Source organism: Oryza brachyantha, chromosome 3, assembly GCF_000231095.2.
Source record: "Oryza brachyantha chromosome 3, ObraRS2, whole genome shotgun sequence".
NCBI classification, from domain to species: domain Eukaryota; kingdom Viridiplantae; phylum Streptophyta; class Magnoliopsida; order Poales; family Poaceae; genus Oryza; species Oryza brachyantha.
This window is the reverse complement of record NC_023165.2, coordinates 15,441,449-15,455,489: the sequence shown is the minus strand read 5'-3', so window position 1 is coordinate 15,455,489 and position 14,041 is coordinate 15,441,449. Positions and strand designations below refer to the sequence as shown.

The following is a 14,041-nucleotide window of genomic DNA, read 5'->3' as shown; positions in this document are numbered from 1 at the left end:
ATGGCTTCACACCAGATCTTCAGCACCAACTTCCAGTTCCCACGAGTCACTTGCAGATTCCTTTGCATATACTGGACAAACGTCTCATCAAGAAAGGTAACAATCTTACCATGCAAGTTCTTGTTCAGTGGACAGGATTCCCGACTGAAGACGCCACTTGGGAGGACATGATCGAGCTGCAATCCCGTTTTCCTTATGCATTGGCTTGAGGACAAGCCCAATCTCAAGGAGAAGGGATTGTCAACGAGGCGGAGACGACTCTGGCTACCGAAGAGGAGGAGGTGCCGGATGGGCTACAGGATCGCCAAGACAAGCAACCAGAAGCAATGGGCCGTGGCCGAAGGAATCAAACGCGCAACTCGCGATTCATTGGGCCAGAATGGGCCGTGTAACCCAGCTAAGCTGGTGCATGTGGCATGTGTGTTGGCTATATGTAACAGAACCAGCTGGCATTAGAAGGTATGAACTATGAACATGACGGCGGCGACGGCGGCAACGGCTCTATCCTGTCGGATTGGAGAGTTCCTTGTATCGTGTATCGTGTTCGTGAATTCCACCGATACAATTCACCCTCTATTTGCTGCATCTAACAACTTCCTCCTTTCTTTGGCCGCTTCGACCTGCAGGCCTTCGCCACCGGCGCGGGGCGCCGTTCGCCGGCGGTGAAGTTGGTCTTGGCCTTGCAGCCGTGGATCCTGCGCGCCTCGGCGTCGTAGGCCCGCGCCGCAGCCTCCGCCGTGTCGTAGGTGCCGATCCAGACGCGGTGGCCCTTTTTGGTGTCCCTGATCTCTGAGGCCCACCGCCCGTACGTGCGCTTGTGGACGCCGCGGTAGCCGTGCCTGCTCGCCGCCGGCTGCTTTCCGGCGCCACCACGCTTAGGCTTGCCTCCTCCTCCTCGAGTAGTACTGCCGCTGCCGCCGATCCCACCCAGCTGCTGACTTGCCAGAGATTTATCAGATTCCACGGCTGCTGCATTGTACATTTGCACGTCATCAACTTCATGTCCAAACAGATCGATGCAATGCATGCAGCCTTGCACATTGATCAATTGCACATCTAATTAAACAGATACCACGCAGCGTATGGCCACATCAATGTTATATTAACAAATGCCATACAGCATTCGACAGCAAATTCAAACTGAAAATAGAAAAGTAGAATTACATATCAATTTTATGTACAAACAATATGGACAAACAGGAACTATATATTCAATGCAGCTGGCCAAATTCATGGATGAATTAATAGGCAGATGTGATGTTGTGCAGGTGATGAGTTCATAAATCAGCCTTATTTATTCAAAGTACAAATGCAGATTGCAGACTTCTATCAGCAATATTCAACATAGTTCCATACATGCATGTATATTGTACAGATTTACAGTAAATAACTATTTTTAGGTGGAAATGAATCCAGCCTCTACGTCAAAATTTTTCAGGTCAACACAACTGATGAAAAATAATCCCACAGTTCAAATGTATGCATGGTTCTAATTGATGCTAATTTGATCCATGAGATGACCTTAGTAGTTCTTATGTCAACTCAACTAACAGGCCATTACCACGCGTGCGCATCGTACGTGATATTTTCAAGATTGTTCACAACTCACGTCTTTCTGTCAACTGTCAATTAATTGAGCCAATGACAATTTTTTTTTGTGAAACAAAGTACAAATGCATATGCTCATATACACGTGCGCACACTCACCCGAGCAAATAAAAAATCATGTCCACATATTGTCAGCAGTTCACCAGCTAGTGAAAATTCAGTTCAAATTTACCGTGATAAAAAATGCATCATCTATTTTCACACTATTTCTCAAATCCAAACCCTGCAGATTATGTGACATGTGATTATATAATTTTACAAATTTGATTACTGGGAAGGAAGTATTGATCAAAATTACAATCAGTTAGTGTCCAGAAAGAAAAATATATTGTATACAAGGATTTTCACACAAGACCCTATGAAATTAATATTTACCCATATATCTTTGAATATAGATTTTTTATATGCATCTAGCTATCAAAGTTTGCAAACAGTAACCAGATGGTTCAACATATTAAACCTCTAGGCTCCTACTCCTTTTTTTTTTCACATGTACAAACAAATTTTAAAAAAAATGTAGCTATACATGATTCACGTTCTCCAAATACTCCGTTGATATCCGCCAGCCCCTCCATTTTGTTTAGCTTCTATTATTTTCCGAGGATGCCATTGACTTTTTATATATATTTAACCATTTGTCTTATTTAAAAAACTTATATAATTATTATTTATTTTGTTGTGATTAGATTTATTACCAAACTTATTTTAATTATAACTTAATTTTTTTATATCTTTGCAAAGATTAAGCCAGTGTTTTATACTGAAATGCATGGACAACTACTTCATGCATATATGTATGCTGACATTTTTGGCGATTTAACTAGGTAGCCAGGAGCATGAGTCGAAATGTACCATGCTGCTGGTTATTGAGTAGCTAGGATTTAGACAACTAAAGTGACTAAACTGCGCAATTTTACTCACTAGTTTTAGTATTTTTAGGCTGACCATCACATCAAGTAGCAAGTGATCTATTTCCTTCTCAATAGCATTATACATGCATAAGTTATAACTACGAAAGTTATTCTATAGGCTAGCACTGGAAGACCTCAGATAATACAGCAAAGTAACATCGAACTTTTATTTTTTTTTTGAACATTTTCGTTTTTAAATTTCAAAACTAAACCAATGCCAAAATTATTTTTTGATCTAAATCTTCTGACCATGCTATAAGGAGTGGGCTTGGCAATCTTTTATGTGTTACGTCAATCTAACTATAGTGTGGTAGAAACCATTATAACTGTCATGTGTGGCAGTATTGTTTGGACACACCAGCAGTATATACCTCTGGTCAAAATATTTAGTTCTGAAAATATTTTTTTGCAGTGATTTAGTTTCAAATTTTAAAGAATAAAAGGTTAAAAAAAGGGTAAAACTCATTAATCTGAATATCTTTCTCATGCAACATTTTAGATAAAAATGGAAATATTTGGTGTAAATGTAAAAATCAGCAGAACACAACTATCGGTTTGTTTACCGTCATGCATTTCTAAACTGTTGAAGCATGTTCTATCCTACTCAACCTGCTGAATAGATTCCAGATCTAATAAATAATAAAAACTTGAATATTAGGGAAGGAGCTAATATCAATTAAATATAGATTTCAGATCTAATAAATAATAAAAACTTGAATATTAGAGAAGACCTAACATCAGCGAGGCTTTGAATCCAGACTGACTAGCCTACCATCATCTTATGGAGCTAACCAGAAAGCCCCTGAGTGTTTCTCATGTCTAATAAATATTAGGCACTGTACTCCATTTAACTTAAAGAAAACATTGCTGATAACGATATGATCGATTTGGGAATCGATGAACCAAAGTTTCTGGACAGTAGACTTGCATTTGCGGCGCCGTCCAATGGAGAAACGCACGTATGTATGTATGTATGTATGTATATACCTTTGCCGGGAGGAGGAGCCCCGCGCGGCGGCGGCGGGACTGCGCGGATCTCATCCTCCACCACCTCCTTCAACCTAAGTAACCCGTTCTCAGGGCGGTCACCGTCGTTGATCTCCTCTCGGCGGCGGCGGAGGCCTTCTTGGCCTAGGCGCCCCTCGTACTCCTCCACCGCCGACTGCAGCGGCGGCAGCGCGCCGTGGTTGGGGACAATGTTGTCGCCATGGCTCGACCTTTTCTTTCTACACATCTTTTCCGCCACCGGCCAATGCAGATCGATGGATGCGTGGATGGATCCAAGGATAAGTGGAAGTGTAGTACTAGTATTTTAGTACTAATTAGCTCATGTCGGATTGGAGCAAGGGCGAGCTCGCTAGCTAGGTCAGTTGGTGTGTGTGTGTGTGTGTTGGAGCTGAGGGGACGGAGGAGATTTTTTTTTTTTTAATGGATCGAGCAAAGTAGTGGCAGGCAGTAGGGCATAAGTCATCAAAGGATGGTCTGCGGATGCTCTGTGCCGAAAGGGCCGGCCTCGACTTTGATTCCGGGGCACCCCTGGTTTCCTTCCCTACGCAAAAACCCCGGGCGGCCGCAGCTGCAACACCCAGCTGTGTGGAGGTTAATTATCTCCCAGGTATATTTAGCTACCATGTTTTGTAATAAATACTCCTAGTATTAACCAAAAATTCAGCGATGCTAGTGGGGTCCGGATCCCCTAGAGTTGAAGCCAACTCCACCAGGTGAATTTTACCAAATCCTAACCATCCAGTTGTCTCTTGGCACAGCTAATTAAGCCAATTAACTCTCTTAATCAGATAGATTTGAAGAGAAAATACTTACTTTTTTAACTTTTCCCTCCATAACCATAATAATACTCCCGCCATCACGATCAACAACTTCGAGAGCCTGATTTCAACGTTTTGAAGTACCAGATAAATACATTAAAAGAAGTAATAACAGACCTGATTTCAACATTCTGAATACAACAAAACACCCTACCATCATTTATTGGTACCGAACAAGTTCAATGCATCAAAATAACAGATGGAAATACAAGTTCAATGCATCAAAATAACAGATGGAAATTACAAGTTTTGCTTACTCACTGAAGGAGTGGCGCCTGTATGTTTAAAGTTGTTGACTGTGAAAGGTTCTCGAAGTTGTACTTCTCGTCAGCAGCATGCTAGTAAAAAAACAATGTTATTGATCATGACGGCGGGAGTATTATCCCGGTTATCGAGGGAAAAGTTAAAAAGGTAAGTATTTTCCCTCTAAATCTACATGATTAAGAGAGTTAATTGGCTTAATTAGCTGTCCCGTGATCTCTGCCGCAGAGCCAACTGGATGGTTAGGATTTGGTAAAATCCACTAGGTGGAGTTGGCTTCAACTCTAGGGGATCTGGACCCATGCTAGTGACCTATCCATATAAGTTAAAGAAATTTAGTTAATTGAACGAGGAGCCGTATGAGATGAAAATCTCATGTACGGTTATGTAGAGCGGTGGGAAGGATAACTTATCTAATGACATTTTCACTATCAACCCAAGAAAACAGTTTATAGGAGAACAATTAATTTGTATAACTATGCATGTACCACCGTATTGCTCATGTCAGGATAAAGAGATGACTGTTATTTGGATGAATATGTACTTACTTATGCCTATATAAACAATACATGAGCTTATCAAATATGTCATATTAGAAATTAATCCAACTCAATCTGTAGTTATTTTAGAAATATTTAACGATCGTTGATAGACAAATAACAAAAATGGGTACATATACAAGGGATCGAGATGAAAACTTAGTGACGTGTAAGGGATAAGATAAAATTCAGAGGTATGTAAGGGATTGAGCAAAATTTTAATTAGAAGTACATAGAAAATTTTCTTAATTTAATTTGCCAGTGCCAGATAAAGGTTTATTTTAATAGATTTGCTCCGGTCTAATAAAAAGTACCCCGATGTACCCAATTATTTCTCACCATTAGATCTAGCTGAGTAAAATGCACGCTGTTAGATCCAACGATCAGAAACGATTTGGTACCATGAGTACCGATATCTCAAGATACTTTTTGTTACTTCTTATTAAATTGTAAAATTGCTAGTTATGGTATATCACACCAAGGAGCACCCTTAGGCCCCGGGATCACTCCCGTGGGGCAGAATTGGCAGCCACCTAGGGTTGAAACTGGTTTGGATATTTTCCGACCGACCGGAGCAATTTCGGATACGAACGGAATTCGGTCGGATAGTTCCAGATATTTTCGGATTCGGAATCGAATTCGGATATTTTTTTCGGATATGGAAACGAATACAGTACGAGTAATATCCGTCGGAATCGGATAACGGTCGGATAATATCCGAAATTATTATGCGGATATCCGGATTGTAACCCAACTAAAAATAAGCCCAACTGCCTGGTGGCCTGACCTGGCCCAACTACTAACCCTAACTCACCTCACAAATGCATCAGTGCACCACAGTACCACACCAAAATCCACGATGCAGTAGTTGCCTGATTGCCTCCTCAGCCTCAGGCTGCTGCCGCCGCCACCGCATCGCCTCCACCGCCGCCGCCGCCGACGACGACACGGCCTCGCCAACTAGCGCCGCAGCCCCTCACCGGATCTTGCTGCGCCGCCACCCCTCATCGATTCGTGCTGCGCCGCTGCCCCTCACCGGATCGGACAGCGGAGATCACGGCACCCCATTGTCCTTGCTGGATCGATCTGCGCGAGCTGCGTCGCTGCCCTCGCCGGATCGAGCTGCGCCGTTGCCCGTCGTCGGACCACGCCGGCTCTCCCCGCTTGCAAGCAACAAGCAGCTAGGTTTCATATGTATTTTTATTTGCAAGAAAGAAGATTAAATATTTTAAGTGATAGAGAATTATAATTTACCGTTGGTTCAGACCAGTGGAGGTCATACTAAGGGTCCTTTTTTTTCATATTATCACTGTATTATTGGTGCGAGCTATGTACTTCTAAAAACTGATTTGTGGAGCTCCTCATTGATTTATTTTTGTTTTGTGCATGTGTTATGTTGTAGATTTGTGATGAATTCCTCTAATGCAAGTAGCAGTAGCTTCAGCTTATGCAGTACAAGTGTAGCACCATTGCCAACACCATCTCAACCAACACAAGAAGCTGCTGCCAACCCACAAGTGCGTGATGCAACTGCTCTTACAACAACAAGAGTCGATGTTGATTTGACACAAAATACTACCGATGAGATCACAGAGGGCCCTCCTTCAAAAAAAACAAAGAAGTGCAGCTCAAAGGTTTGGGAGTACTTTGACAAGTATGAGGAGAAGATAAGAGGAGATAATGGAACAGAGGTTATGTCACTTTGGGCTAAGTGTAAGAAGTGTAGTTATAAATCACATCGGGAGACCAATAGGGGCACAACGGTATTTTGGAATCACTTGGCCAGCAAGCACCAAATCAAAAATGGCCAGCAGCTTCTAGATCTGAAAAAGAGTGATAGTGGCAGTGGAACTACATCTGTTGAGACTTATAGGTATGATGAAGCTGTCAGCTTAAAGAAATTTTATTTGGCAATCATTATGCATGAATATCCCTTTAATATTGTTGAGCATGAGTACTTTGTGGATTTTATCAAGTCCTTGCGCCCTAGTTTTCCAATCAGAAGTCGTATAACTGTTAGGAAAGATATATTGAACATGTTTCTAGAGGAAAAGAAGAAATTATATGAGTACTTCAAAACACTTTCATGTCGTTTTAGTACGACCATGGACATGTGGACCTCAAATCAAAATAAAGGTTATATGTGCATAACTGTGCATTGGATAGATGATAATTGGTGCATGCAAAAGAGAATTGTGAAGTTTATGCATGTAGAGGGCCATCATTCAGGGAAGAACTTATGCAAGGAATTTTATGATAGTATACTGGATTGGAACCTTGATAGAAAATTGCTTGCACTTACTTTGGACAATGCATCAACCAATGATGTATGTGCTAAGGGTCTAGTACTAAAGCTTAACAAGATATCACCCTTGATCTGTGATGGGGCCTTTTTTCATGTGAGATGCTTGCATCATATTTTCAATCTTATTGCTCAAGATGGTTTGAAGCAAATTGCACCAGCTGTTTCAAATATTAGAAACACAATTTCAATTGTGAAGAACTCCACATTGCAGTGGGAAGAATTGATGAAGTGTGCCTCAGAATGTGATGGTTTAGATACTGGCCATGGTCTCTCTTTGGATGTACCAACAAGGTGGAACTCAACTTATCTCATGTTAAAACAAGCTCTTCACTATAGATCAGCTTTTGATAGACTTTTTCTTCGTCATAGAAGCAAATATTTGCATTGTGTCCTAACAGCTAGTAATTGGACTATGGCAAAATCATTGTGCACATGTTTAAAAAGATTTTATGATGCTACTTTGATCTTCTCTGGCACTACATATCCAACAGCAAATCTGTTTTTTACTAAATTATGCCAAATTAAGCTTGCAATAGCTGATTGGTGCACCAGCTCAGATCCAACTATAGCAGCCATGGGCTTTAAAATAAAGGCCAAGTTTGATAAATATTGGGAGAAGTCCAATATGGCTATTTCTGTAGCTTGCTTTCTTGATCCAAGGTTCAAGACAAATCTAGTAACCTATTATGCAGAAAAGATTTATGGTGAGACATATGCTCCACAAGAAATTAAAAAATTCATGGATGTTGTTAATCGGCTATTCCAAGCTTATGAGTTTAGTGCATCAACTTCAAAGAATGCATTGGCTACAAATTTGCAGAAGGATTCTTTAATCAATGAGGATAAGAATATGGAGAGTGATGATGATCTTGATGAAGATGTTGTGAACTACTTGCGTCGCCGCACTTGCTCTGGAAAATCCACTAAAACTGAGTTGCAAGTGTACCAAGAACAACCATTAGTGGAATGGGATACAAGAGACAAAACATTCAATATTTTGCATTGGTGATCACTCAAGCAACATGAGGTTCCTGTTCTTTCTCGACTTGCTCGTGATGTTTTGTCTATTCAAGTGTCAACTGTTGCTTCAGAATCAGCATTTAGTGCTGGTGGGCGTGTTGTTGATCCATTCCGCAATTGTCTAGATCCTGAAATCGTGCAAGCTTTGATTTGCACCAAAGATTGGACTGCTGCATCAAGAAAAGGTAATAATGTGTTGTATGTACATCATTATATTGCTTTAACCTTTAAGTGATTGTTATTCTTTTCTTCTAAGAATATATGTGAATGTGAATACTTAGGTGGAAATGTGGTTGGTTCTATCATCAATGAGTTGGACATGGAGAACCTTGAGCGATCTTTTGCTACCTTGCTGGCCATGGTTTGTGCTTCTAGCACTAAAAAGTTATACAATTCTTTCACTGTCTTTTATACTTCCACTAATAATTGATCAAATTTTTATTTACAGGCCACGGAACAAAATGATGAGCAAGATGGTGATGGTGATATTGAAATGGACTATGTTGAAGATGATGACGACATAGTGCCAATGGGTGTTTAATAAAATGTTTGTTAATTTAATTTGCAAGATGTATGTAATGAACTATTTCCAAGAGCACTGTCTGTGATGGACTATGTGTCTTAGTGTCTATGCCCATTACTCCATGTTACATCTAAACCACTTAATATTGGACTGTTCAAGTAGTTTCTAAACTATATGATGTGATGTGACTCTTATGTGATAATGATCTAATGTGTGAGACTATGTCACTATACCATTGTGTCTGATTGTGCAAGTTTGTGGATGTTTCTTGTTATGATATTATTAATTGCTTATATTTAGAAATGTTGATGAGTTATATTAGAAAATATAATAAGTTATATTTATTCTATGATTTGAGAAGTATAGTTTAAGAGGTTTTTATGTTCCGATTAATATCCGTCACTGTATCCGTTTCGATTCATATTCGCTCCGTATTTGTATTCGATAATATTCGATTCCGTTTCCGTATTCGGGTTTCCGATTCCGATTCCGATTCCGATTCCGAAAAAAAATATAAAAATGAATATGATAGAGCTAGTTTCCGACCGTATTCGATCTGTTTTCAACCCTACAGCCACCAAACCCACCAAGCAGAAACCACCTTGCCGCCTCTTTTTTTTACACCTCTTGAGCAAGTCACTAGAAATTAAACTCAGGTGGCTTGATCCTAGTGATCCTAGTGTAGTTTTCATTCAAAAAAATATTTTGATGTACACTACTGTGCAGTCTTTTCAGCCAGTGTCATGAACAAACCCATCCTAATTAATCTCAATTCTCAGATTATACAATCATCAATATATCATTTACCAACCTCTATTATTAGCGGGTGCCATCCCACATTGTCTTCCATGGGACCATAACTCTAATGTACAGCCAATCGATAGTTTCCATCATTAATATGTTGTCACATCATCATTAATATGACAAAAACACTTAGGTCATTCTCAGTACAAGACTTCATTGTGCGGTTTCCAACAGCGACATGCTTGAGTGAATGAATGAAACGTATTCTCTCAATGCAAACTTTCACTTCACGGTTTTATAAACTAACAAATCACTTAAGTATTGCAACTAAGTGACCAATAAGAACTAATTAAATATGTGGGTTGAAATGAATTCCTTTCTACGGAGCTTTCAGTCCAATTTCGTGGTATAGATAACCGTGTACACTAGGTCTCATATCTGCACATAAACCCTAATTTCTCTTTCATTATAAATTATATACCAAATCACTGCTTTGTCCATGTTATACATCATTTAATGAGATTGAAACTTAATAAAACTTGCATTGAGAATTGCCTTATAAAATCATTCTAACGGCTATTTTGAACCTATTTAAATATTTTAAGGGATAGAATATTCAGTTTATACTTAGAGGGTTAAGTGGACTAACTGTCATGCCTAGATATTTCACACCACGAATTTCTAAACTAAATGTGCATTAAAACCTCTGTCTAGGACTAGCCAGGGTACACAAATTGATAATGTTGATTGCATAACACGTCTTAGAAACAAATGAAATTGAATAAATAGTCTAATGATATGCAGCAAAAAAGATAAATGAAGACTATCCATGTGGCTCCAGCGAAGCAACGGCTCCAGTCCACAGGCAACACTCGACGATCAGATTAGCTTCATTCCAGAGAGTTACCTTTATCCGAGTCATATTCTACCTCTGAGGGGAATTTAGGCCAAACTGAGTACAAACCACGGTACTCGATAAGTAGCACGGAAAAGGAGTAATAAATGATGAATGGGATTACAAGGATATGCTAAGGTTATTTGCATAAAGCAACATTTAATAAACAACAGTGACTAAAATAGAATAACATAAAATAAAGTAAATAAATAAGTAATTGAAATTACCAACATCGCTGTCCAATGTTACACCACGTTGCGACAAGTACACCATATTACAACAGTCCCAAACCAATTCTAGATTAATAAAATTATTAAAGTAAAACTAATCACAGTTAATCTGGCAATTTGTCCATAACTATGGGCACGACTATTGAAATAGGTTTACTCTGATAAGAAGTGTACTACTGTACCCACAAGACAAAGTTCAACTACACATGAACGTGCGCCGATGTGCCACCATGACACATTAGATATGAATTTGTGACAGGACTCGTCCCATACCCCTCCCTATTCAATTGCACCACATTACAGGTTTCGCTCCCTCCTTTAAACCAAGTCGGACAGCCCCCTCTTGTGCCTAGGTGAATACGGAAGCAACATAGACCGTCGTGGGGTCATCCATACTCTTTCACGCCCACCCTTGCCTAGGTACGTTGAATAGTTCAAAATTACACTTCAAATCCCACCGTTGCATATTCTGGCTTGTGGTTAGCACTAAAATAATTTTCAGGATTTCCTGCGAATCAATCCTTAATTTTCATGAGTGCACTCTCAAAACCATGCACACACAACCCACCATTAGTCAATATTTTAGTTGGCATTAACCCTGACCGGGTTTTAAATCATGATCAAGAGCTATTCAAGAACTATCATTGATTAAATGTGATCCCATGTGCTACTTGTACTAAGCAAAGGTAAGCATAACTTAGGCCTAATTCTACTTTAATTATCCCTAGTATAACATAGGTAAAGAAGGATAAACAAAGCTATAAGTAGGTAAAGCCTGAGAAATAAATACAGTAAATACATTAAATAAATAATGCATGTTTGAATAAATAAAGTAGGGATTTTATAATATTGGGAGCAATATGTTCAAAGATGAATTCCACTTACCTAGTTCAGACCCTTGAGGTACTTCTGTGACGATCTCGAAGTAAATCGACGCGTCGACGGGCTCCGAATCTAAGCGATAAAACACGAAAACAAGCAAAACAAGCTATAATTCTACTGAAACAGCCTGAGATTATATTTTTCATTAATTGTTGACATTTTTCTGGATTTAATGAGACTTAAATGGACTAAAACGGAGACAAGATGAATTAGTTATGAGTTTTAGAAGCTTTCTGCATTTTTTTACTAAACAAAAAAGTCCTAAATTTATTTATAGAGTAATTAATGAGGCGCCGAGGTCAACAGCGAGAAGACCAGCGCCGACAGGTGGGGACCACCTGTTAGCGGATGAGGTAGGGTGACGGGTGGGCCACGACCCAGAGAGAGGCCGGGAGGGAATCGGGCTGACCGGTAGGACCCATGGGGAGAGAGAGGTGGGGAGGGGTGAGACTAACGAGAGGGGCCCACGTGTCGGCGACGTGAAACAGAGAGGGGGAGTGAGCGACGACACTTGGCCGATGGCTCGGGCGATGACCGGTGGGCGGTAGTGACGACTGTGGAGCGATGTCTGGTGGCTGACGAGGACGACGACCGGCGACGGAGGGGAGAGCAGCGGCGACGGACACCAAAGAGATCCAAGGCGGCACTGCACAGGGAGACGACTACGGCACGCGGGCGTTGGCGGTGGCGTGACGACGACGACAACGCGAGGAAGGTGGCGCTGGGACGGGCGTCGACGGTGACGGGAGGACACGAGTGCGCGGTGGCGGGACATTAGTCGCTGACGGTGGCTAAATAGAGGCCGAATAGAGAAAGGAGGAGAAAGAAGGGGAGATGGCACTCACCGGCGACGGGAAAGGTGGCGACGAGTCGGCGAGATCAAGGTGACAACGATGACGATGCTCGGTGGCGGCGAGCGGTGAGATCGGATGCGGGGTTGGGGTAGGGACGTTGGGAAGGCGAAGGAGGGCGACGGCGGCGCACGGCGGGGGAGGGGGGATTTATAGGGATGGCGTGCGCAGGTAGGGCGGCGCGGCAGTTGGGGACCACGTCAAGCAAGAGTGGGACTTGTTGCGGCGGCGCGGACTTGGCTGGGCGCGAGGGAGGGGAGGCTGACAGGTGGGGCCCGCTTGTTAGTGGTTTCGGCCTAGCCCGAGAGGAGGGAGGCGAGCGCGGGCGCGGGGAGAGGAGGCGGGCTAGGCCGTGGTGGCGACGACATCGGTCCAGAGAGAAAGGAAAAAGAAGGGGAGGAGGAGGCAGGATGGGATGAGGAGGAAGAGTTGGGCTTCGACCCAACTTGAAGAAAAGGAAGGGAGGAAAGAATAGAAGGAAAATAAAGCGAAAGGCCTCACTATGCCAATTTTTCAATTAACTATTTGAGCAAATTTTATTCTCTAGAATTCAAGTTTAAATCTTGTTAATAATTTCTTTTGAGGGTTTTTCTCCTGATTGACTTAAACGAATTATTTTTCGGGTGATATTTTAAATGCTTTAGGGTGAGGATAAAACTCGGCGTGACACTAACCATGGTAATTTAGTGGTTGAAGTAGTCCTTTGCCTAAATTCAATGGTATCACGAATTTCATTTGGAATAAACTTCGTCGGTAGAACACAATGTATTGATGGTAATTTAAATAAGATATACCATAAGTTATTAACAAGTGCATATTTCGTTATCACAAGAAAAATACATTACCTCTTAGTCTTGGCTTTATTTCTCATGTGGATAAATATAACCCTAACTATGGAATTTTTAAGATGAAAAATCTTATTTCAACCAAATACAAAATTTTCAATAGAAGTTTTTTTGCTATTTTTAATAATATATATTGCAATGCTCAGGTATTTGAGTAGGATAAATTAGATATTTAACTTTGCAGTAGTTAAATTTAATATTTAGACCATTAAATAGCCTTTTTCTAGTATATAAAAAAGATACGGATCAGATGTGGTGACTATTGTGAGTAACTGCAACTTATGCGGTTGATGTTGTTGTCACGGGATGCAAATCGCAGGACTTAAACTAGCGATAACACTGTTAAATGTAAAATGTGTGGCATGAAACATTCATTGGTAGATGGCTAAAACTACATGCAATTCTTAATGACTGCACCTGATCCAAATAAACTAAATAAAAAAAGAAGTGTTCATGACCGTCATCACCTGATCTAAATAAACTAAATAATAATAAATAAAATGAAGTGTTCATCACCGCTAGGGCTGGATAACGAGCCAACTCGGCTCGGCTCGGTCCAGCTCGTTAAGATAACGAGCTGGCTCGGTTCGGCTCGTTATCG

At 40.9% G+C, this 14,041-nt stretch overlaps 1 protein-coding gene across 2 annotated transcripts; it reads right to left on the bottom strand.

The window, feature by feature from the left end:
• Positions 1-358: 358 nt before the first annotated feature.
• LOC102703111 (ethylene-responsive transcription factor ERF084-like) lies at positions 359-3,945 on the bottom strand. 2 transcript variants are annotated; one of them, XM_040522564.1, is made up of 2 exons: positions 3,507-3,945; positions 359-969 (listed from the first exon to the last, which is right to left on the bottom strand). In XM_040522564.1, exons 1-2 carry the CDS (start codon positions 3,751-3,753, stop codon positions 587-589), a joined length of 630 nt encoding a protein of 209 aa, XP_040378498.1. In that variant the 5' UTR covers positions 3,754-3,945; the 3' UTR covers positions 359-586. The 2 variants fall into 2 exon arrangements, with proteins under 2 accessions (XP_040378498.1, XP_015690636.1); XM_015835150.1 differs by having other exon boundaries at positions 359-966.
• Positions 3,946-14,041: the final 10,096 nt, after the last annotated feature.